The sequence below is a fragment of the Cebidichthys violaceus genome, unplaced genomic scaffold (genome assembly GCF_023349555.1).
Source record: "Cebidichthys violaceus isolate CVI_PGR_0920_01 unplaced genomic scaffold, fCebVio1.0.p SCAF_14, whole genome shotgun sequence".
Classification (NCBI taxonomy): domain Eukaryota; kingdom Metazoa; phylum Chordata; class Actinopteri; order Perciformes; family Stichaeidae; genus Cebidichthys; species Cebidichthys violaceus.
This window is the reverse complement of record NW_027176307.1, coordinates 1,818,361-1,842,180: the sequence shown is the minus strand read 5'-3', so window position 1 is coordinate 1,842,180 and position 23,820 is coordinate 1,818,361. Positions and strand designations below refer to the sequence as shown.

The window sequence follows — 23,820 nt, the reverse complement described above, 5'->3', positions numbered from 1 at the left end:
CCGCACGTCACTGCTGCAATGTAATGTAATGTAGCATCTCTATTTCAGCTGTAAATCTGGCATGACTGCGACGAGCCATGCTAATACTGTGGATAAAGACAATCCAAATAATATTTTCAACTATCAGTTGATCCAGTATACAGTATACTGTTCTATTTCAAGTTTTATTTTGTTGACCTAGGTGACATTAGCTAACCTTAGCTAGCTAGAATAGAATGTGATGTTGACCTAGCTATCGTTAGCTAGAAGTGACCTAAATAACATAAGCTAACATTAGCTAGCTTGAATAGAATATGTTAACAGCTAGCTAATGATATTGGACATATTTCTCTTTCCCACCAGTAATGGATGTCAAGGTGAAGTAATGTTCAAATATTATGTGCAGTTATCTTTTCACAAGATATCAAATATTTTCTTAGGTAAAACAATTGTAAAATAAGACTTATAACAATCCCATGTGCAAAAGCAGCCCGTTAAGTTCTGACAAGTAGTTCTGACAAGTGTGGCATGTGAAATGTTGTCCGTGGTAAACATGTTCCTCACTGCAAACATTTACAAATCAAAGGTTCCTATCAAATTCACACTTAAACACATGGGTCATTTTTTACCCATGTGTGTAAACTCGATGTAGAAATACAAAAACTATTTTAGTTAAAAAATATTTTAATGAATACTTTGTAATATTAAATGATAAAATTAATTGATTTTAAAAGACATAGCAAAGAAACACAGCCATGAAATAACATAAAATGAATACGGGTCATTTTGGACCCATGTTGTGTCTTAGAAGGGTAGTGATACAAAAATGTGTTTTATTCGAAAAGTACGAAAGGACAAATGAAAATAAGAATTTGTGATGATCAAAAACTAGTTAATTGAGGAATTCCTGGAATTCTGAATGATGAAAGAAATTTATTGCAAAGATATTTACAATTAAAACTCCATCGGGTCACTTTTGACCCATGTTGTGTATCAAAGGGTTAATCTGATTCATGTCTTTCGTCTCTCTCTAGATGAATGAAACATTCTTGCAGAGCACTCGTTAGACTACATTACAATTACCAGATTTTGTCCTTATACCAGGTTGTGTATGTGTGTGCTTATCATTCCCAAGCTGCAGAGATGTAAAGTAGATCTGGACTCGAGCCTTCCTCCTCCTCTGGACTCAGTCGTTGAGTGGCTGCAGCGTGCGGAGGCATCGCTAACAGAAGAGGGAGGAAGAGCGAAAGATCATGCAGATGCTGCTAAAGAAGCAAGAGCTCAACAAGACACACAAAAGGTTATTTTCATTTTGAAGCTGCAGAACAGATTTGATCCGTCCTGTTTTCAAATATCAAACAATTACAATTTTCTAGGGTTCTGCAACCCTGAAACAACCGTGAGACAAGTACGGGGCAGTTGTGGACATGAACAGAGAGCATAACAAAAGTTTGAAACTTCTAATAATCTTGTTTGCTGTTTTTTTTTTCAGACTTTCATTAAGGAGATGAGCCACTTCGTCAATATCCTTGATACTTTCCACAACATGGATGACTTCGGAAACGTAGTCGTGCCCCTTGAAAAGTTTGATGAGATAAAAAGACGGTGCGTGACATAATTGTTCAACTTCTGTTATTACTGAATTTCATTAACATCTATATCCCCCACATGGACTTTTAAATTATCTGCAATTTGGTTCCAGTGAAATAATGAAATATTGCATTAACACCTGTATTTGAAAACAGCTTAACTAATATCCGAGTCACAGCTAAGTATCGAGGGATCAAGTTGGAATACCAGGAAGCCCGCCACACTGTGCTGGATCTCCTGGGCCGCATCAGTGCTAAGGTTTTGACCTGGAAAGCTCCGTACAGATCCCAGGAGACGGTGCTTCTGCTTCTGCAGGACTGGCATGTACGTATCTGAAAGAGCAGGACCTAAAACCTTGTTACACCAGTTCCAGAAACTCATACAAATGTCTGCCGCATTATTTGGAGATAATGAGAAATGGCATCATCTCAAACTGACTCTCAAAGAACTTGGGGGAAAAATATATACTTTTGGCATTTAGTTAAAAATAATGTCCATTTAAAAAAAATCTAATTCCTTTCTGAAAAACCAGCAATCATTATCAGTTCTGTTGGTTTGTTGTCTAGGAAACGGTGGAGCGCCATGGGCTGCTTTTAATTCTGATGGACGCTCTCCAAAGCCTGAAGGAGAAAGTGAATACTTACACCAGTAAGGCAGCACTCGGTATGAGATAAGCCTCTAAGCATAACATCTTAGCTTAATCTTTGATATAGTGAAGATTTTAAGACTTGACCTCCACACACTCTTCACTCCACACTCAGGTGAGGATTCCCAGCTTGTTACCCGTCAGGTGAAGGAAGCAGAAAGTGAAGCTGAGCTGGTCACACAGGCTGTGACGGCTGTGAGAGGGATGATGGAGAGAGCGGTGTCTGCTTGGGAAGCTTACAACAAGTGCCTCACTTCTCTACAGACATGGCTGGCACAGAATACACTTTCACACGCTCAGTCTCCTCCTCACGGGACACAGGTAGTAACCTCTTGTCTGGAATTCTGTCAATGAATAACTCTCACTAGGAAGTCCAGTGTTTGCAAGCTGCAATAGCCAATTATGATTGTGGTGCGGTTACTGTAGGACATGAGTGAGTGGACGACATGTCAGGCCAAGTTAAACGAGGCGGGGAACGTGCTCATTGAAGTGACAGAATCGTCAACCAGCCTCGCTCTGGCCGAGCAACTCAGCAAGGTCAACATGAAGTGGGCTGAATGCATGAAGAGGACAAAGTTTGTAAGTATGCATGTTCTCACTGTTCTTTCCACACAGGTACAAACTGTGCATGAAGGTACAGTTCAGATTAAATTAAAAAGGATGTTTGTGATTTACAAAATTAATCTCAAATTGTTAGGATCAGCACTTATTATTTTATTTTGAATGTGACTAAATCTGACATAAAATCTGACATAAAAGGTAACTTTAATCATAGGGACAACGGGACATACATGGCACTGTAAACCAGCACTCAACACTGATTACTGTCAAACTTTTATTCAAAGTTCTTCAATATAATTTGAATTAAGATTGGAACAAAGCTATAGCATGAACGTTATATATAAAATCTTTTTACTAAAAAGAACATATTCGAGTGTAACCCGTTTGAATTCACAGACATCTTTTATTAGCAACTGTGATTTCCATTACATATATATTTTTTCTCAGTAACTCATTACAGTTACATCTATTATGCAATTGAATTGCGTAACTCTGTACATGTAACCAGTATCTCCCCAACACTGCTAGTCATGAACATGTCTTTCTTAGGAAGTATCATCGGAGCCCAGTGTTGGCCCTGTGTGTCTTCAAATGGTGCATTCACTGACCCAGGAGGCCAGCAGGCTGCTGAGGCAGCCTCTGGAGGTGGCCTCAGTCCCACTGAAGGCTAACAGGCAGAAACTACAGGTTGGCAAATCTACAAATATAGTGATTGATGAGCTGATAAGAATCAGCAGCAAAATATAGGCATGATTTTTAAATCTCTCCATGCCCTAGCTGGACTCTCTTTTTTTTCTTGTACTTTTTATCAGCTACTGAGACAAAAGATGGCCGGGATGGATCTTTCATCTCTCAGTCTGTCCCCATACTTTCAAACAAGCCACACAGAGAACCTCCAGCAAAATCTCCCACAGGTACCCTGCTGCAAAAAACACTGAATGTGATACATTTGAACAGACCTTGTTCCTTCTTAACTAACCCATTTTGAAGCTTTAATAAACCAGTGGACAGGTGAACACACGTCAAGTGAGGTCCACTTTTTTGTATAAGACTACAAAAAAGGAAACACTGCATTTGTAGTCCTTGTCACAAATACAACATTCTCATAAGATCTGTTATTGATCTATTATCTAGTTTACATAGTGCTGCTCTCCTATGTTGTAGTATGACAAACTAAGGATAGGGTTCAGTTCTGATTTCTTGTATCTGCATGACAGATGCTTGATGACGCAGAGAGGACCTGTGGAGAGCTGCAGCGGGCTGCGTCCAGGCTGGAGGGCCGTCTGGCTGAGCTGGACCGCTGGAGCACAGAGGCTATGGACTGTTACCAGCACCTAAGGGAGAAAAGGCACGGAGGACGCTCTGCATTGCAGTCTGCAGCCAAAGTCAGCAAACTAAAACTTTGTTCACTTTCACAAATTGCCTACAGGTCTTTTGCATGGTCATTCATGGATCTTAAGTACAGTGTTTGTTTTGTAATGATAATTCACTGTCTTGTGTTCCTCATGTTTGATCTCATGGGTTCATTGTTGCTGTGTTTTTACATTGTGTTTCCCAGCAATTACTTGTAAATGGTGTGGGTATTTGTAGTAGTGTGACACATTTTTTCCCATGAAATTTCAGTTGACTGTGTTGCCAGATATGCACGTAAACTTAGACTCTGAATGGGACAGGGGACTTGATGAAAAAGGGGCATCTCTACATTCCCTAAGATTAGACACTGAAATGGAGCCAAAACTGGATTTGAGTGACTTTGGTACAAATATAAAGCATAATAGTGTCCTGTAAAGTTGTATAGCTATGCTAATGTTTGGTTCAGTACAGATAATGCAATGTGGGCTGTATACTCCCCTCTAGGTGCTGATCTCTCGAGGTGTGCAGCTGGAGAACCAGGTTGTAACTGAGGGACAGGATCTGCAGGACCTTGTGGCGCGAGTTCAGAAGACCTCTCCTCTGCAGCACTTCAGTACCTCTAACACGCAGGACCGGATCTCAGAGGCAGTCTCCCACTGCCAGGTGAGATAAATCAGTGTATGATAGCTTTCAGTTCTTCAACAGTTACTCATATTTTCATGTATGTATTCTTATGTTTTTTTTGTATACGTTTCATTTTTTAGGAGATTCTTGGAATGTTTGGTTCCCTTGGGTTTCTGCAGCATGTCAATGTGTCCCATCAGACACAGAGACAGCCAGAGGCAGGGTTGTTTGTTGTGGCCAAAACCAAACATGTAGACCAGATTGGGAATGTTATGCTAACCCAGGACCCAAATGTGGTTTCACCTGAGATTTCATCTGAGGCGCCTCAACAAAGGACAAGAGCTCTTCATGCCTGGCCTAAAAACCAGCTCGTGAACACACATGAATCCACCATTGCTAATCCCCGGGTCGAAATCCAAATGCTGCCTCGGCCGTTGAGGGAACCAATACCTCATGTTCACTCTCGTCTTGCTCAAACTGTAAAAGAAGCTGAACCTGAGCACATGATCCAGCCTCAGTCACTTTCCAAGTGTCACGCTCAAGCTTCTAGTCGGAGTCAATATGATCAACATCTACCTGCTTTGGTCCAAACTCCTGTTGGACCAAAGTGTCAAAAAAGTCCAGTTCTGTCTAAACATGTGACAAGTCCAGTCACAGAGGAGGAGGAAAGCTCAGCTCCCTCACAAACTCGTATATTGATATCCCGAATAAGAGGGCAGCCAAACACTGTACAGAGTGCTAAAACATCTCCACAGCCACCGGTTATGGTCCGCAGTGAGGTTCATTCAAAAGCCCAGTCAATGGCGAGGAGCAGACTGGAGAAGGCCAGGTTTCGTCTGCAAGGACGCATCCAGCAAGCCATCAAGTTATTCGGTGGCAAAGAGATTTCAGAGTCGCAGGCCAAGAGGAAACAGGTACAGTTTTAAACAGTGAATGATGGAGAATAATGACATTACTAATCCTAAGTGTTGAAAGAAGTGTAAGCTCTGAACTAATGGAATCAAATAGTGATTTAATTTGATTAATAATCTATTGCTACTTCAAAGTCTTTACTTTCAGATTTTTACTTTTCATTTGACAAAAATTCACTTTTGCACCTGCAAATACATGTGGGACATTCAAAGTAACTGTAAATCCAGCTTTCTTCCAACTTATCAAATGCTTTTCATGCTACAACACCCAGACCTTGGAAACTCAAAAAAAAATCTCAGAATTAGGACAAAATCTTCAAAGCTCTGGTGGTGTTATGCTTTGCAAAGCTTCTAGTTTTGTTTGTGCATGTTTGTCTAGCTGTATGTCTTTCTGTGCAGAGAGCTTTAAAGATGCTGCAGCCTGCCCTCCTCGATGAGTTCCTGGGTGCTGTTGAGGGTTTTGGGGCCTTTTGTACTGGGCCCCAACTCCAGGACTTGGCGCTCCTCTCTGACTCTGTCAGACAGCAGTGGGAGGTATGACGGGGTTTTGTACACAGTAGACTGTTATACACCCACTAGAACTGAGAGTGACATTGACCCTAAAACGTTAACTGTTTTACTTACAATATCTTACCTTTTTGGGTTATCCTGTAACACACATTCATAACTAAAGAGCCCAATTAATTCAGTATTAGGCTGGTTAACTTTAGCTTTAACAGCTATGATATACCATTATAACCAGGCCTTGTTTGTGCACTCAGGATGTACGCAGAGAAATGGCCGCTTTTGTTCCCATCTTGTGGTCTAAGATCAGAGAGGGAAAGCATTCATCTTCTGTTGTGCAATGTGAAACGCAAACTAACGCTCTGCACGAAGCCAATGACCAGACTGACCATGACTCTTTGCTACAGCAACAGGTATTTGTCCTAACTCCATAACATGGCATTAACATCTGATTGTGCCGTATGGCGACCTTGAATGATTTAGGGGAAAAGATTAGAAAGCTAGGGCCTCCATGATTTTAGTCTCTCAGAAGTTCACATTCCTCCTTCCAGGCCATCATGGACGGAGCTGCATCTGTTGAGGTTGATTCCCTCCAAGAGCTGTGTGAAACACTAACACCAGGGCAGTCCTCCTGCCTAGCAACAGATCAGCTGAAGGAGTCAGATGAAGATCAGGAAACAGAACCCAGGGACACAGTGCTCCCATCTGACTGGTAAGATAATGCTAAGGAGATGCTTATTGAGGTGTAATATATTAGCTGCATTTAAGAAGGAGATAATAACAGCTCTGAAGCAAAGGTAAAGCAAGCCGCTCCTTCAGACTCGTACAGATTCATTTTGATTTGTGTTATGACTGAATCTCAAGTGTAAGGGGGAACTCGTAAGCAAAGACTTCTATTGAAATAAATACCCTGAAAAATATTTATTTTGCATAACACACACATTTGTCAACTTACACAACTCTCTGGACCACCGCAAGTCAAAAAAGTAACCTTACACACCCTGAGGAAAACCACATGATAGATATTTGTGTTGGTGAAGAAATGGTTGTAAAATAAATCATTTTACAAACCTTTCAACACTTCAGATCATATTTTGCCTGATTTCATGTGGCACCTCAAGTCAAGTTTGAGTGCTTGATTTTAACCAAACAGGACCTTGTAATCATTGAAAGTTCTTTTGAATTTGCTCTCATAAAAGTATTTTGTACATTTAAACATAAATTTCAGTTCATATTCCTAATGTGAGTCCAATTCAAGTAAAAAAAAAAAAGGCCAATGTTTAAGCCACTTATTGGTAGGTAGCACATAAAACATTAGGAAGTACGTCAGGTTTTAGTTTAAGAAAATTGCATTTTAATTGGCTTAAGTCGGACAGAATTCAGTTAATAGCGCCTATAAACTGTGAATTTAATTTAAGTTGAACTGCATTGTTGAATTGAAGCAGACAGCTTATTTATTAACAATTGTCCCTCTGTAATCCTTCAAGTCTATTAATCTTAATGAGATTCCTGGAGGACTGATTCTTTCTGGCCCCCCCCCCCCGATCAACTTTTTTTTTAAAATCAGCAGGGGACGGCAGCTCCGGGGAAACACCCCGCTGAGAGCGACTGGCGTGTCGGCCGACACACAGCAGAGCAACGATCTCCCACAGAAACAAAGCGTGGACAGACCACAACAAGACCTCTCGCCTGTGTGTGGTGAGGTCATCCATCTGCAATCTCATGATGTCCCGACGGAGAGCGAGGATGACCCGACACAACGTACAGGCTGCGGGTCGGCGAAAAAACTAAAGCCCTCACTTCTGACCAAAGAGCAGCTGCTGAAAGCTCGTCTACTGAACATCACAGAGAGCAACCAGCAAACCCAAGCCCACATACAGGTAGGAGGAGGGCTCATGAGTGCTTTTACATGGATGTCATCCACTCAGCTTTGTGGGCTCCCAGAAACAACTATTTGTATTTGTCAACTCATATTTAGTTTTAAAAACCCACACATCATGCAAAGTGAAGTAACGGTAAGATAAATGGCTTCTTTGGTTCGTCTGGTCTTAATGGAGGTGCTTTCAGTCCACTTTTCTTTAGATGTAGTACACACAAACTTTTTTAAATTTAATTTTAGAGTTTTGAATTTCATATGTGAATATCACTTTCCACCAGTTTCCGTACTCGACAGCTCACAGATCATAATTTGGGCCAGTCAGGCGGTAACGTGGCATGCTAACATGCTCTCCGTTGAAAACAAACCAATAAGTCACATGACATGTGTGCTTTACATCATAGAAATAACACTCATCACTCTTTATTTGAAATCCTAGACCTCCATGTTCCTACACATTTTGTCTTCTTCGGGATGCTGCCACTGAAGAATGCAAAATAAATAGAAGCGTTAAAGACAGGGAGAGTAGGATTTGCTGGTTGCGGTTTGTAAATCCAACATTCAAAGTTGGCCCCTCCTCCGCGGCTCAATGACACCAGAAGTGTTCGCTCCCTGACCGCGGCTGTGTTTAATGTGCTTGTCAGCTGGTGAAAGCCAACCCCAGATTCGCTCTCGTTTTGGAATGAGCTTTGTCCGCTTGGCGTTTTGTTGTGTTATATTTGTTTTTTAGGTGCTGTGTCCACCATTTTCATAACGTCCTCTTGGATGCGTGCTTATCTGGCACCTGATCACTACATAAGTGATGATTGAAAGGGATTATTTTTGTATGTCTATACATACATTTAAATGAATGAGTATGTTACTTTTCACCTCTTGCTTTGGTCCATATTTGCAAACCAGAACCTCACTAGAAAAAGTGTGTTTATTTTTTTCTTCAAAAAAAGGAGCTTTGATATTTGAATTTAATATGAGGTTTTTCTGTAACCATTCCAGCAAAATGTTAACACAAAGTTAAAGAAAAAAATGCTATGATGTGACTTGTGGTTAGAGTGCATATGCTGTTTATGTTAATTACCCTGAATTAATCGTATTTACTTTATACATTGCATTTAAAGTTGCCTTTCCTTAAGTCTTCCTGGTCAGAAAAAAGCTCAGCCTTATCATTGGCTGTGACTGAGCACCAGCTCCAGGGCACTAATCCTCAGTAATTGGATAGCTTTGCTCGCTGTTCCATCTCTTCCTCTTGTCTTCACTGGACTGTTTCTATGCAACTCTACCATCTCTCAGGCGGTTGTCCGGGGTAACACTGTGGAGACCAAGCAGGAGGCAGAGTGGACCGTCATCCCAGGGTCAGCCGCCCCCCCACAGGAAGAGCACTCCTCCGAACAGGAAGTACTGGAAAGGTATGGGTTGATTTCTCAGTTCTTACATTTTTGTTGTTAGGAGGACATTCAGCATGTGGAGTAGAGTTAGACCTGACAGATTAGCGCAATAGAACATAATCTAAATCTTTTCAAGTGTTTACAATGTATTGTGAATTTACTGTGTTTTATTGCCTGTATCACCTTAATTTAACAACGTAATTACCCAAAAGTGAGTATAGTAAAATAAGAATAAAAGACACAAGTGAGATGAAGTTACAGATTTTGTTCCCATGCAGCCTTTCAGTGTCAGAATGTCATATTGATGCAATGTGTAAATCTTTCCCTGCAGGTACAGAAAGTCCTGCTTGATATTTCAGTTTCAACTCCAGAAGAACAAGCAGCATTTGGAGGAGTTTAATTCAGACCCTGTTACCATCTCCACCCTGCAGAACCAAAAGAAGCAACTACAGGCAAGTTAAAGCACCACTTTATAATCACTTTCAGCAATTGTTTGATAGCATTAGAATTTGACATTTTCAAATCATACTCATGAAGCTGTTTATCACGTGTGCTTCTCTGCATCTTGGTGCATTTCTACAATCTAAAACCAAACATTCAATAAACTGGGTCAAACTGCACCATATGAAATTGTTACTTTGATTGCTTCGTTAATATGTTTCTCCTCAACAGACTTTAAAACAGGAGACAGAGGCTCTATGGTTTGAGTCTGAGCGCCAGTTTACCCAGCAACCCCAGTTCTCCCATCTGATGACCAGGGAAGAGAAGGGTGACGTGGAAGGAGACTGGGAGCAGCTGACTCAGCAGTGGAGAGGACAACAAATGTGCCTCCAGAGCAGGTACAGTGCACCTCTCAGATCAATAATGATGATGATGATAATAATGATAATGATAACAGGATCATTTCATCATTAAAACATTCAGATATATATCATTGTATTAAGTGTTCTGTTGTAAAAACATCACTGCAGAACATCATTTCACAAGGATTGTAAATGTGACATAATGAGTTTCAAAGTCTATTCTTGACCCTGAACACAGCGTTTTCTCACCTCAAGGTCCATTTACTAGTTGTTCTGGAGCTTTCAATTATATTATATGATCTTTATCAGCAGATGGAGTTAACTAATAGTTAGCCATATTTTAGTACTGTAGATAATAACCACTTATTTCTGACTTTTTGTCAGGATGACATCTCTGGAGAATACTGCTGACCTGATGGCACTGATCACAGAAAAACTGGACCGGATCACCCGAGAGTCCGTGGACATCTCCTCCTTCATCTTGGCCGATCCCAGACTGGTATCTGATTTAAAGGTACATCTATGCGTTTTTTTTTTTCAAATAATTAACACTTAAATTTAGAGGACCAAATAACTTAATTATCAATCCCTCTTGATTTACCCAGGAGATGGATGACAGACTGCGGTCTGAAATGAGAAAGTCAACAGAGCGAGGCACTGAAGAGAAAATACAGGGGCCTGAAGCCACATCCCCTTCATCCCTCTGCCAGGCTTTCCACAACAGTGTCCATCATCTCGAGCAGCTCAGACAGCGGCTGGTGAAAGTTCAGTCAGCTGCCCAGGCTCTGGATCACTTTCTGACCACAGTGAGGGATGTCAGGGCTGAGATCCCAACCCAGCTGGCAAACCAGGACCCCAACAGACAGCCAAATGAGGCAGATTGGGAGCAAGAGACACACTCTTGGAAGGCAGCAATGCAGCAGAGGTTGCAGACTGCCGCAAAACAATCTGATAGTGTTGACAGCACTTTAAAGGCAGCGGGGATGACTCTGACCATGGATGGTGCAGCAGTGATGTGCCAGGATGTGGTGACATCATTGTCACAGCAAGCCGTGAACATAGAGAAAGAAGTGATGAGGGCCAAGAAGAGGCAGAGTAAAGAGGAGTTATTTCCAGTGGGAAGGGAGCATACGTCAGAGATACGTCACACAAACACTGGGGATGATTCAACACATCAGGGGGCAGCACAGGACCATGAGTATCCCACTCCAGGTATGGAAGAGGAGGTAGGGTTGGTGGCCAAAAGGAGTAGGCTGGAAGGAGATGATGATGATATAAAGTCACAAAAGGAGGAAGAGCACAAGGCTTCAAAGTCTGAAGGGGATGTCTTAAAAGCTGAGGAGCAGAGAAGAAGAAGAAGCAGCCAAGTTAAGAAAGAGGAAGAAGAGAAGGAGAGTTTTGTCCAGAGGAGAGTTGCTTTGTTAGGCACTCTGAAGGAGATAAGGGAAGCAGCTGAGCTGCTGAGGTTACAGGAGCCCACCCTGCCTGCTCTGCAGCACAGGTACAACACTGATCTGGGCCCAAAAACAAATAAGCCTTAGTTTTTGTTAGACAGAGTTCTCTCTTAACTTAAAAGCTGTGTAGAAGAAAAGTCTTGTAAATCTCATATATACAACAGATATATTTCTGTATCTGCTTGTTGCAAGATGCGTAAAGATGCAATGTTTTTTTAAAGCTGCAGCACAAGATAAAGTTATTATTATAATCATAATTATTGCAAAATGCAATGCTAAAACAATAATAATGGTAAAAAAAGGTCAAACACAAGCACACTGATGATGGTTTCATCTCCTGCAGGACACGTGCATTGACAGAGCTGGAACGTCATCTCGCTGGCCACCTCGCTGATTTGCAGCACATACGAGATGAATCCTCACAACCAGGAAACCCTGATGGGAGTCAAACCAGAGAGGGGGAGGACGCCTGGGAGGAGGCGACAAAAGCTGTAACTGAACGGTAAAGGGAGCAGTTTGAGTCTCTTTTTATGCTTTACTTCTATGTTGAATTTGAGTGCTTTATTGAGTTTGGCGCATGTGCGTGTTGTGCTATGGATCACATACAGGCTGGAGCAGTGTTACGCCCTGACAGAGCTGCTGAAGAGGTTTCAGAGCATTCGTGGGGAGTTGAGTGGGACACTGCAGAGGGCAGAAAGCACCATCCGTGAACAAGCCTCCTACATGGGGAAAGACAACCTGCAGAGACTGCACACCAAGGTACCGTCTACAACACTCTTTAATTGAGGTGATTAAGGGAGAGATTTGTTTTTTAGGTATACATCCTAATGAAGGTCAGTCAACATTGACACAATCATTTGTGTGTCCCTGGTAAATCATTGGCTCTGGTTCTTTGTTTGTTTGATTTAGTGTGTGTTATATAAATTGTGTATGTGTGCGTGTGTGTGTGTGTGTGTGTGGTTACACAGGTCCAGGAAACAAAAGCAGAGCTGAATGGTCTCGGGGACCGCATAGAGGAGGTCCGCAGTGTCTGCAGGCAGCTTCACACTCATCTGCGTCAGATCCCAGAATGCATCACCATCCCATTTGAGGACGAAGCGGATGCTCTCATGGACCGCTGGCTGGACGTGAGTCACTTTAAAGTTTAAACTCGCCATTTTTCACAAAACTTTATACATTTCCTTATTATTTACTACTTACTATTATTGGTTCCTAAATTATTTTTTGTTTGCTTTTACAATGAGCCAATACAACATTTCTATTTTTTTCTTTTTGTATAGCAGAATATTTTAGTTTTGCTTTGTTATTTTTGCCTTTTTGTAAATAGTTTTTTCAGTAAGTATGCAATAATTGTTTTTTCTTTGCTAAATTGCATACATACTGCTATCCTTGCTCTGCTGCTTACATGTGGGCTTTCAAAAACGTCTATCAGGGAAGAAACATGTTTGTCAAATCTCTCATTGTAATTCAGTTTTTTAACTGATTTCTGCTTTTCTTGCAGATCATGCAGAGTTTTACATACTGTTATCAAAGCAGGATTTGCTAGGCAAATAGTATTTACCCTTTTGTTTCATGCGTTGCTGCTCCCATATGTAAACTAAAGCATCGTTTAGTAGATCATTATCATTGAAAATATCTATTTTCTAAGGTTTTATTCTGAGTTTGGTTGTACGTTGCAAGATGAGTGCTAGCATTCATTGCAACTCAAATTCTTGCAGATATCAGAAAGAACAGATTCCCACCTAGAAAACCTACACCTTGGCCTGACTCTGTGGGATGGCATCATCCAGCTGGGAGCAGAGGTAGAGAGCTGGACCACCAATAAACTAGCAGTGTTTGCTCAGTCTCCATCCTTCCAGACAGAGGAAGACATCAGGGCCTTGCAGGTAAAACTACCTTTCTGTTTCATTCTGAAATGACACACAGGTTTGGACCCGTCTGCTCTGTCTTATTGGAAGTTTAATGTTCTCTACATTTCTAATGCTTTGAACAATGATCATCTCCCTGTACATGCCTCCAGAATGAGATTGTGACTCAAGAAGAGAATATGGAGCATTTCCACCACAGAGTCGCAGAGATTCAGGCCCTGCTTCAAAGCAAAGAACCCCCTCTGGAGCTGCAGGTAGGCGTGAAGCTTTTGTGTTGAGGATGCGAGTGTTTCAGGCAGAAATGTTGCTGACAGATGCAGTTGATCTGATGGTTCTCTTGATTGAATTTTGTTTTTTCTAGGTTGTGGAGACCCAGATAAGGAAGAAGATGAAGCAGCTGAAGGAGCTTGTTTCTGAAGCTGAGGACGTTTACAGGCAGATGGTGGCTGCTAAAGGACAAATTGCTGTCAGGATGGCTGAATGCTTCAACTCCCTCCAGAAGATTCAGGACTCCCTTCTCACTCTCAGTGCTTCAGATATCGCAACAGTTCTTGCAAAACTTAAGGTAAAAATGTATTTAGTTTTTATGTGTCGCAACATGTACTACACACTTGTACAGTACTTACTGTACTATCAAAATAATCTGAGAGAAGCTATAATTTATATGATTTTAAATTTCAACACATAGTGGCTCTAAAGTCTGAAGCTAGTGTTAGAGTTGACATTGATTGCTGAAGCTTTAAAATGCTAAACACTAACCGTAACTTATGTTTCTCTAAAGGATCTACTTTTTGAGCTCAAGACGCAGGATGAGCAGGCAGAGAGTCTGCTGGAGGATCTGCGTGTTATGGCCTCCATAGCGAGTCCAGACAGCCTGCAGAGTTTCTCTGTGGATGGGATTCAGCTGCAGGATAAAGTCAGAAACACCCACCAGCTCTTCTCTGAGGTGGAAGAACAGACTCAGAGGAATATCCAGGCTCTCGACAGGTAACAAGTTCAAGTGGATCATGTGTCAATTCAACAGTCACGTTATATATGCATAGAAATGTTGACTAATGTCTCTTCTTAACCATGTAGCAGGCATACAAACATTTAACATGACACATTTAGACGTTACAATAAGAGCATATGAGTACTGCTAGGCAGGTATTTCTGGAGCTTGTTCAGATGCTTCTAATAGCCACGCAAGTTATTTTTAAGTCACATGTTTCATGGTTTATTGTCATTGTACAACAGGGTTGCACAAAAAACTATATTCTAGATCACATCCCATGCCAGTTTGTAATGTTTCCAGTATGATGCTCTCTATTGCTTCTCTGTAAAAGTTCACGAAAACGTGGCACGGGAAACAAAGTCTCCTTAAGAAATACAGCCGTTTAGGAATTTTCTTCTTCTTCTGTGTGATGACCATGTCAGGTTTTTTGTGATGCTGATTTCCAGAAACCATTCACTTGCTTCACCTCAGCTCCTTTGATGTAGACGGGGATGTGTGTCTTAGCCTCTTTCTTTCTAAAATCCACAATGAGCTCCTTGGTTTTCACTGACGTTGAGCAGTAGGTTATTCTCTGAGCACCACTCTGCAAAATCCTTGATTTCCTCTCTATTTAAAACCTCATAGTTGTTTTATAATCCTGCCGAGGACGGTGGTGTAATCTGAGTTACTGAATATTTGCGGTAGCAGGATGGTGTATGAGAGCTTGACTCAAAATAAACTACCGCGCTCATGTTCTTTGTAATTAAGGAACATGTCACTCAGTGCAAAGGTGTGGCTCATTTATGTGTTCGTAATAGTTTTTGGATAACAATGAAGGTCTAAGACACAGAGGAATACAATATAAGAATAATAATATAAGACAGCGGGACGAGTTCAACTTGTTTTTCTGAAGTCTTAACTCTGCAGCACAACCCTTTTATCACCATGTCACTTTAAGCTACAGTGTGATGTGCATACACTGTGTAATGTGCATTCTGTACATGCGTCTGTGTCGTGCCTGCATTTACACCGAATGTGTTTTGTAGGCTGCAAAGCGAAGGTGAGCACTTGGAACAATGGTTGCAAGGCGTTGAGGGCAAAGCAGCAAAGGAGGATGACCTTAGTCTCCTGCAAGAGGAAACACTTCAACAAAGGTAAACTGTTTTCTGATTTCAGATCTATGCCTTCTAGCTCTGTGTGGAATTTAGAAAATCTTGTCCAAAGGTCTGGAGGTCTAGACTCTATCAGGCAGTGTACACTCTTATATTCTATATATTTGGTTTGTAATGGGCTACAGTTGATATTACCACAAAGTGATCGTAACATCCTCCAAAAGATCTAAAAATAAAAGGATAGGATGTAGATACAAATATGATCAGTTAGACCCAGAAGGTCGTAGAACGTAGTAGAAACTTAAACAGCCTGCAGTAGTTCAATGTTGGGATTTATGATGAGTCAGCAATAATGGAAGTTGTAAAGCCTGTTATTCTGTGTAGACGACTGACTCATCCATAACTACACGACTGTTTGTTGTCACACAAAAGACTGTAAAGTTTGTAGATCGAGGGTATAATTAATGACACAATTTATAATTAATCCCACTTTTAATTTAGCATAATCATGTAACCCTGATTAAACTCATTGTTTGGAGGGATAAGCAGCAGTCCAGCTTTAAGTGTCTACTTCAAAGTTGGCTGTTGCAGAGACTCCCTCATCCTTAACACATTGTTTTAATATGAAACTTTGTTCATTAATAGTCGGTGAATTTCTTACCTTGTTTTCTTCTTGTACACCGTGAAACAGCTGCACGTTATGACCTTCTTCTCTCTCTTTACTTATTTATACTTGTAGATTGGTAATCTTTTTTGTTAGTCCCTTCACTAACATGTGAGATTGTGAATAACTGAGCATCAATGTTTCTTTCCCTGCAGGGTAAGAACAGAAGCCCTGGATCAGCTCGTGTCATCCTTACGAAGCAGCACATTTAAGCCGTCCGCTCTGCTGGAGGAGAGCAGCAAACTGTTGGAACGATACCACAACTTTCAAACCGACGTGCTGCGTGGCTCCACGGAGAAGCAGAGCTCTCTGAGCAGGGACGTCGAGGTGTTTCAGACCCTCTCAAAGCCCACTCAATCCTGGGTCGGAGATCTGAGACAAACTCTTGACTCTCCACTTGGGGAAAACCTCGGCATCCAGAGTCCCGCAGAGCAGCGGCTTCACCGTGCTCCAGTAAGAAAACATCACCCACTCTGACTGAGCTGCTCAGTTTCTCCACATATCTCCTCAACTCCTTAAGTCTGCCTCACCTGTGTGGACATTCTATAATAAGCAACATGTATATATATGTTATAATAGTTATAGTATTTTTTTTCACTGGGTTCTCATGTAGTTTCAAAACGACTGATGTTACAGTAGTGTTTTTTGTCATAGAAGGGTGTGGCCACAGGGATCTCTTGTTTCTTTAATCTACTAGTGTTTCTACTTGTGTAAGCACAGATAAAACTACTTCATCAACAACACGCTCTTCAGTCCCTGCAGTGAGAGACTGGTGCGATTTGCAGTGTAAAGTGTTCAATAACTAATCTATAAAAAAAACATGATTTCAGGCTGTAGTAAGTGTGGCGGCAGAGGGGGAGGCTCGCCTCGAAGATCTCAGAGCTACTGGAAATCAGCTGAGCCACAGACTGTGTGATGGCGATGGCCTGAAACAGGACATTCAGGGAAGCATTCAGAAAACAGAGGAGCAGTGGAGGGATGTTCTGCAGTCAGCCCAGTCTTTTCACAGGTGAGTGGAGCCAGATAAAACCTTTTTGAGACGTATTGTGCTGAAGTGAAGCTATGCCTGGACATAAAGGACTTGTTGAGTCCTCACCTATCCGTTTACTAAGATGTTGAGGGGAATGGAAGCACATAATGCACACATCCCTTCAGCTTAAGTTTTTCTTTTCTACACTTTCCCAACTCGTCTACTAGTTCTGCTTCGCCTGAGAGACAGCTTTTGCTCTCTTTTTGCCTCTGAAATTCTTCTACTACCAGTTTCCTCCTGTCAACCGCTGATGCTTTGTTCCACGTACAGTAGGCTGTGGTATAACTAATCCAAACCCCTGACACCCATGCTTTACCTGCCTTACAAAATCCTTCTGTCTAAGTGCTGCCGGAGCCTGTAGAACTGCCTCCCTTGGGTTCCACCTTCTCCCTGCTGAGACTGTTGCCTCTGTACTCCTTATGCTATATCTCTAGACATGTACAGTCTCTTGCTTTTGCACATTTAAACTCTCTCAAGCTGGTGAGGTAAGGGAGCTCCAAGATACCTTTTCCATACAGGGCAGAGTTCTGCACAGGTCTGATTGTCAAGACCTTCACACGCTCCAGCATTGCGCCCTGCTACCCACACATACTGTATGACCAATTATTTTCACCACCGAACCCGACCTGTCGACATGACCCGAAACCACAAATCCTATAATAACCATGCGCTGTCCAAATAATTTGCTTAGGCTGCACATTTTAAGTGATCATTTCATACGTGTGATACTTTAATACTGTCATTTTAAAATGACAGTAATTCAGGAAATACAATTTAAATCATATTTTTTGCTTATTATCATGATATTAAGCAGCACATCTCCAGTTAACATGCCTGTTAGTAACGCACCTGATTGAAGTGGTTCTCGTATTCCAGGTGGTGCAGAAGACACACAAAGCAGCCAGAGGATTAAAACATAAAAAAAATGTTAAGTTACTATTAGCATTTAATTTCAATAGCCTATAGGCCTATTTGTTATCCAACACCCACAATCCGACCCACATGTTCTTTGTTTTACCCAGAACTGAACGCGGAATGAAATTGAGACAGAATATCTCTCATGAATCATCTTTTTTTGTGGGACATTTGTTGAGGTACCCACAAATACCTGACCCGATGCAGGACCCTGAATCAGGGCCACACTGTTGAGGCAGATTTTGGCTCCCAGAAACGTTCTAATGTAAGAGCTAATCGTTCTCTCTTGTTTCTCTAATACTGAAAACTGTCAGAGGCCACACTGTTTGTATGGAAGGCCTGATGTCTCTATTCTCTTAATGCCATCCACTAGCTGCTGTCTCAACTCCTGGATCTGCTCCTTGTCACTAAGAGTCGCATCATATCACCTTTCTAAACCTTTACCTTGTTTCTCTAACACTGTTCTATCTCCATGAAGACAACTCCTACTTTAAAGCACTCCCTTTATAACAGAATACACCTTGATTTCTCTGGCTTAACCTTCCTCCCAGCTCACTTTGATTGTGTTCAACTTGACAGCCTTTTGGTACATGATGCTGCTGGCGTGATGTTAGTCATGTCATCCATGTAAGCCCTTGTGCCCCCTCTGAAGCCTCTGTTTTAGTATTGCATGAATTCTGAGTGGTCAGTTATTCTCTCTTTTGTTTTTCTTGGTGCTTCAGGGTTCCACAAGCTGATCCAGACCTCACCTCCTCCTACCTGGACCGAAGACAGCAGGCCAGCTGCAGAGTGGAGGAGCTGCAACAGAGAACTGCTCAGCTCCCTACTTTATTCCCCTGGCCCGGCTCCTCCGAGCGCAGACAAATCTGCCATCTAGCCCGTCAACTGCAGGATGAGGCTGAATCCTTGATATTAACTCTAACCAGCCTGGCTGAACAGAGGAGGGAGATGGCTGAACGAACCAGCGACGCCATCTGGAAAGATCCGTCCTTGGCTGAGCTGGAGACCTGCTGTTCATCACTCATGGATGAGCTGAAGGTAATACTTTTCATGTTCTAGTACAGTAATTCCCAACCAGGGGTACTTGGCCCCGAGGGCGTACTTCTGCAGTTGCAAGGGGTAAATGGAAAATTGCATAGTATCTTATCTAATTTGAAAAAGCATAAACTAACTAACCCGAGACAGTTGTCACCTTAAAGCCACGCGTTGCCATTTTGGATGCATGTAAACTAGTTAGCAAGTTGGCCAAAAATTATAGATAAATGGTAATGATGAATAGATAGCCAAAGATAATGGATAACCAGCTGGAATAATTACCAAAAAATATTAAATAATTAAAAAAAGGAGGCAATAGTAATGGTTTTGAGTATACTACGCTTAAAGTGGTAGTATAAAGGTAGTTTTAGTTTTGTGACTGCATAGTACACATTCTGCAACACCTGAAAGCCATATCTTTCTTTTTCTATTTAGAAATCTATTTTGCATGTTGTCATGATTAGCCAAAAGTAAAGGTGACATTGGTAAAAATAATAACCTAATGAATGGATAAATAATTACTTTTATTACTTTAATTGATTGGATGAACAGGTACAAATTATTATTGAGTAATAACAGTGCAATAAATAGCCAAATAATGATATATAAACAGTTAGGAAGTAAGCTAAACGTGATGGATAACAATAAGTTAAAAGCAAGTTGAAAGGTATTAGCCAACAGTAATAAGTACGTGGTTTAAAGGTCAAATTCCTGCCACTCAGAGTGATAGAAGTAGGAATGCAAGGTCAACCAATACACACTTTATGTAGTGTTACATTTAAAATCAGTAGAAATGATCAAGTTTGGAACATTTGGACAGTTTGGGTGGATAAACAGATACTTTGGCTGATCCGATGGGATGAAGGAACCGCCGGATTCATATAATCGCAATAAATCTGTGAAATGATTTATGAGCCATCTGACTGTGGCTTGGTGTGTCTGAATCGTGCACAGAGAGTGTGTTCCAGCCTGGAGGAAGGTGTATGTAATGAGGAACATTTTGGCCAGTCACTGCAGGGCTGCCGCCATAAATTGACATCCCTGCAGGAAAGGATGTCAGCCTGTCAAGCCCAGAAAGAAAGCTCAGCTGGACTCATCACTGATGCACCAGCTCTGGAGGTGAGATCCTTTAAATAAACTGATCCAATGAATCAGGAACAAGCTCTGATACATTTGTTTTTATTTCACATTTCTTCTGCATTGAAATGCACATTTTTATGAAGAGGATGGAGACTTTCCCGACATTAAGCCACCATTATTGTATTTCTATTTATTTTCATCTGTCCCTCTTTCCACTTTCCAGGCTTTGCTACAAGAGGTAACCGACATAGAAAAAGAGCTTTTACAAATTGTAACACTCAAGGACTCCATCACAGCAAGTTCCACAGCCGAGGCCCAGGCCAGCCTCTCCCAGCAAGTCAGCAACCTCAAAAACCACAAGAGGGCACTAGACGGTAGCATCAGAGGAATTCTGGCACCGCTCACAGAGAACAGCAACCAGAGAGTTCAACGAGTGAAGGGAGAGGTCGCCTGTGTACAAAAAGCTCTGAAAGACCTGCCTGAAAATCTGTGTGGGAACTCTGAAGTGGTGCCTGATATCAGTCAGCTCAAACAGCAGTGGTATACAATACAGGTATTTTTTAAAGATCCTTTAAGATGTTGCTTCCCCCCCCGAATAACAGTGTATATCAAGCTAATGGGGAAATATAGAAGCATCAAAAAAGCATTTGTCTCCCTCAGGACTGTGACACCAGGCTGGCAGATTTGGGTGCAAGAGTTTACGACCTGCAGAAGACTGGAGAGTCCAGCGGCACACAAGAAATTCTTCCTGCAGATGTCACTTTGACTGTTGATGCAGTTGCTAAAGACCTTGACAGGTATTGTACCTCATTCCTCATTTCAAAATAAAAATATTTTATGCCACAGTAAGAAGGCAGTCCTCTTCTGCGGGATTATTTGGGTATGAGAAGTTGATGGAAAAGTAATTTCGAATGCAATTTTCTAAACAATTATGTTGCGCGCTCTCTCTCTCTCTCTCTCTCTTTCTCTCTCTCTCTCTCTCTCTCTCTCGCTCTTTCTCTCTCTCTCTCTCTTTCTCTCTCTCTCTTTCTCTCTCTCTCTCTCCTCACTGTAGCCTCACGTCCATTTTTCTAAAAAAGAAGCAGGCATGTGCCGAAAACACAGCTAACAGAGTGGGACAGCTCATCAACCAGCTGCAGCATTGGAGACAAAGAGTTCAGGCTGAACTATCATCACCCAGCCAGGTAAAAATGTTCATACATTGTTCTATCAATCTATTTATTAAAACCCAGAATATTACCAAATATGCACATTCATCTAACAAGCTTTAGAAAACGTTCCTCCATGCCTTTTTATAAGTCTTCAGCTATATTATTTGCAATAAACTTAAAAAAACAAACCGAGACAAAGAAGTACATGTCATCAAGATTCAATCTCATTTGTTGAATCACTTAATCCAAACTTTTTTTGTAAGATAGGACCATGAGAAGTTCAACCCAACAATGGGTTTATTCGTCTCTTAATTAAAGGTTGAAATTCAGAGCGTATCTATTGCCTCCAACCGGCTCTCAACATGGCGTCGGCTCGCAGCTAACAGTGCAAAACAACAGCAACGGTGCTGACAGAGCTAGCAGTGTTTCCCTGAGGGGGAACTTGAGAGTGGGCGCTACGCTGCTGCCACCACTCTGGCGGCCATGAGCTAACCAGTGGGGCATGCTCACAAGCTCGAACATGCACTAAAGTGCAGGGGATGGCCGGCCCTGCAATGTCAATAAAACTCTGATTGCAACACACACACACACACACACACACACACACAGGGAGAGCGACTTCATTCTCTGCCTATGTAGTCATTACTATATTTTTAGATAGCAAATAATAGTTTTGCTGCTTTATTAATGCTCTGAATGTCATCTACTTTCAGCCATGTCTGTGGCTCTCAGTCCCAAGCCCCTTGATTCCTTTTGACAATGCAGATTTCTAAAAACGGGTCACAAATATGAAATTTATTTTTAGTATTTCCTAAAACAGCTTGGCATTATAATTTTCACTTTACATTATTCAAACAGCAGTAAATCGCACATTTTTTGGGGACAGTTTGGCCATTTCATGGGAGTTGTTGTCAATAAGGAAAATGTAGGAACCGAGAACAAGACGAGTGACTGAGAGGCAGGGCTTTATATAGTAAGTGCAGCAGAGTGAGCAGGTGAGAGTGATAGAGCTGATGAGGTGGGTGACTAACAGGTGCACTGAATGAGCTGATTAGCAGGCAGGTGAGGGGAGTTGTGCTGATGAATAGAGTGAGGAGAGTGTGGAGTGATGGGAGAGAATGGGCAGAGCTGTGACAGTTGTCTGTTCTTTCAAACGTGGTGAACAACAAGTTCAAGAGGGTAGAATCCACGAATGCAAAAAGAACAAGCCATCCAAACCCACCTTGGCCTGCACTTTGTGTTAATACCATGACTAGTACTTTGTAGAGCTTTTCTTAAAATGTCACAGGTCCGTCCTTAATCCTAAATACAATTACAAGGGGGACACCTTCTCTTCTGTCCAGGACATAATGAACATAATAAACAGTGGGAGGATGGGACTAATTTTGTCCAGGTTTGCTCTTTGGCATCACTAAAGATCATAAACATGTTGTGACTCATTTTTACAAGTTTCACTGTCTGCTGCTGCCAAAAAAACTGAAAGCTTAACTCCAATTCTTTTTAGTGATGGTCTTAGTATGTTAATGTACAGTAATTATACTGATGTCTATGAAATAATATGACAACCATTTATTCATGGGAAAATTCAAAAATATGTACGTTTTCAGCTTTTATTTATCTATTGTATGAATTAGATAAGGTTTGGACTTCATTCTTAAGGGAAATATCTAAAGAACTTTAGGATTGATTACAAAGACATTTTGTACAGATAATCATGGTGCCCAGAGGATGAATCCTAATGACTTTGATGATCCCTTGATTTTTCATCCGGCCCCACCCCCTGTCAGAATGTTCACATATCCTGTGAAACATCGCTACGTCTACATCTATTGATTGTCACAACACCTTTTACAAACATTCATGGTTTCGAGATGATATTTCCTCATGACTTTGGTGATTCCCTGACCTTTCCTCTAGTGCACCATGAGGTTGATATGTGTGGTTTAAAGTGAAATGTCTAACCAACTTTTGGATGCATTGCCATGCCATTGTGGGTATACGTTCATGTTGCTCACAGGACAAATGATGTAATATTGTTGAATTAAATTCTGAAATATAGGTTATCTGTAAAAAGGTCTTTTCTGGAGTTAAAATATCTGTCTGTGCTCTCGTAGGCAACTCTTGATGAGGGGTTGTGGCTTCAAGGAGGGCTTCGTGAAGTGCTCACTGAACGAGATCTTCTTCTTAACTGTCTGGGAACAAAATTAACAAAGAAACTGGAGACAAGTGCTTCAGATGCTCTGAATGAAAGCACATCTGCACTAGAAACCCTATCCAAATGCCTGGTGAGTTTCATAATTGTAACATAC

The 23,820-nt window shown here is 41.4% G+C and overlaps 1 protein-coding gene across 1 annotated transcript in view; it reads left to right on the top strand.

Moving 5' to 3' along the window:
- The window catches only part of syne2a (spectrin repeat containing, nuclear envelope 2a), an 89,737-nt gene that overhangs the window by 11,180 nt on the left and 54,737 nt on the right, over positions 1 to 23,820 (top strand). Inside the window, exons 13-48 of the mRNA XM_068708452.1 lie at positions 1,115 to 1,279; positions 1,472 to 1,584; positions 1,725 to 1,893; positions 2,136 to 2,232; positions 2,331 to 2,536; positions 2,642 to 2,794; positions 3,326 to 3,463; positions 3,589 to 3,690; positions 3,994 to 4,161; positions 4,634 to 4,792; positions 4,894 to 5,667; positions 6,064 to 6,198; positions 6,426 to 6,581; positions 6,720 to 6,880; positions 7,739 to 8,048; positions 9,332 to 9,447; positions 9,758 to 9,878; positions 10,099 to 10,265; positions 10,614 to 10,743; positions 10,835 to 11,730; positions 12,027 to 12,185; positions 12,292 to 12,442; positions 12,652 to 12,810; positions 13,402 to 13,569; positions 13,704 to 13,805; positions 13,913 to 14,116; positions 14,333 to 14,538; positions 15,571 to 15,678; positions 16,456 to 16,753; positions 17,131 to 17,309; positions 18,968 to 19,283; positions 20,235 to 20,399; positions 20,584 to 20,913; positions 21,021 to 21,157; positions 21,415 to 21,544; positions 23,626 to 23,796. Coding sequence (XP_068564553.1) covers positions 1,115 to 1,279; positions 1,472 to 1,584; positions 1,725 to 1,893; positions 2,136 to 2,232; positions 2,331 to 2,536; positions 2,642 to 2,794; positions 3,326 to 3,463; positions 3,589 to 3,690; positions 3,994 to 4,161; positions 4,634 to 4,792; positions 4,894 to 5,667; positions 6,064 to 6,198; positions 6,426 to 6,581; positions 6,720 to 6,880; positions 7,739 to 8,048; positions 9,332 to 9,447; positions 9,758 to 9,878; positions 10,099 to 10,265; positions 10,614 to 10,743; positions 10,835 to 11,730; positions 12,027 to 12,185; positions 12,292 to 12,442; positions 12,652 to 12,810; positions 13,402 to 13,569; positions 13,704 to 13,805; positions 13,913 to 14,116; positions 14,333 to 14,538; positions 15,571 to 15,678; positions 16,456 to 16,753; positions 17,131 to 17,309; positions 18,968 to 19,283; positions 20,235 to 20,399; positions 20,584 to 20,913; positions 21,021 to 21,157; positions 21,415 to 21,544; positions 23,626 to 23,796 — 7,419 coding nt within the window. The remainder of the gene's footprint in view (positions 1 to 1,114; positions 1,280 to 1,471; positions 1,585 to 1,724; positions 1,894 to 2,135; positions 2,233 to 2,330; positions 2,537 to 2,641; positions 2,795 to 3,325; positions 3,464 to 3,588; positions 3,691 to 3,993; positions 4,162 to 4,633; positions 4,793 to 4,893; positions 5,668 to 6,063; positions 6,199 to 6,425; positions 6,582 to 6,719; positions 6,881 to 7,738; positions 8,049 to 9,331; positions 9,448 to 9,757; positions 9,879 to 10,098; positions 10,266 to 10,613; positions 10,744 to 10,834; positions 11,731 to 12,026; positions 12,186 to 12,291; positions 12,443 to 12,651; positions 12,811 to 13,401; positions 13,570 to 13,703; positions 13,806 to 13,912; positions 14,117 to 14,332; positions 14,539 to 15,570; positions 15,679 to 16,455; positions 16,754 to 17,130; positions 17,310 to 18,967; positions 19,284 to 20,234; positions 20,400 to 20,583; positions 20,914 to 21,020; positions 21,158 to 21,414; positions 21,545 to 23,625; positions 23,797 to 23,820) is intronic.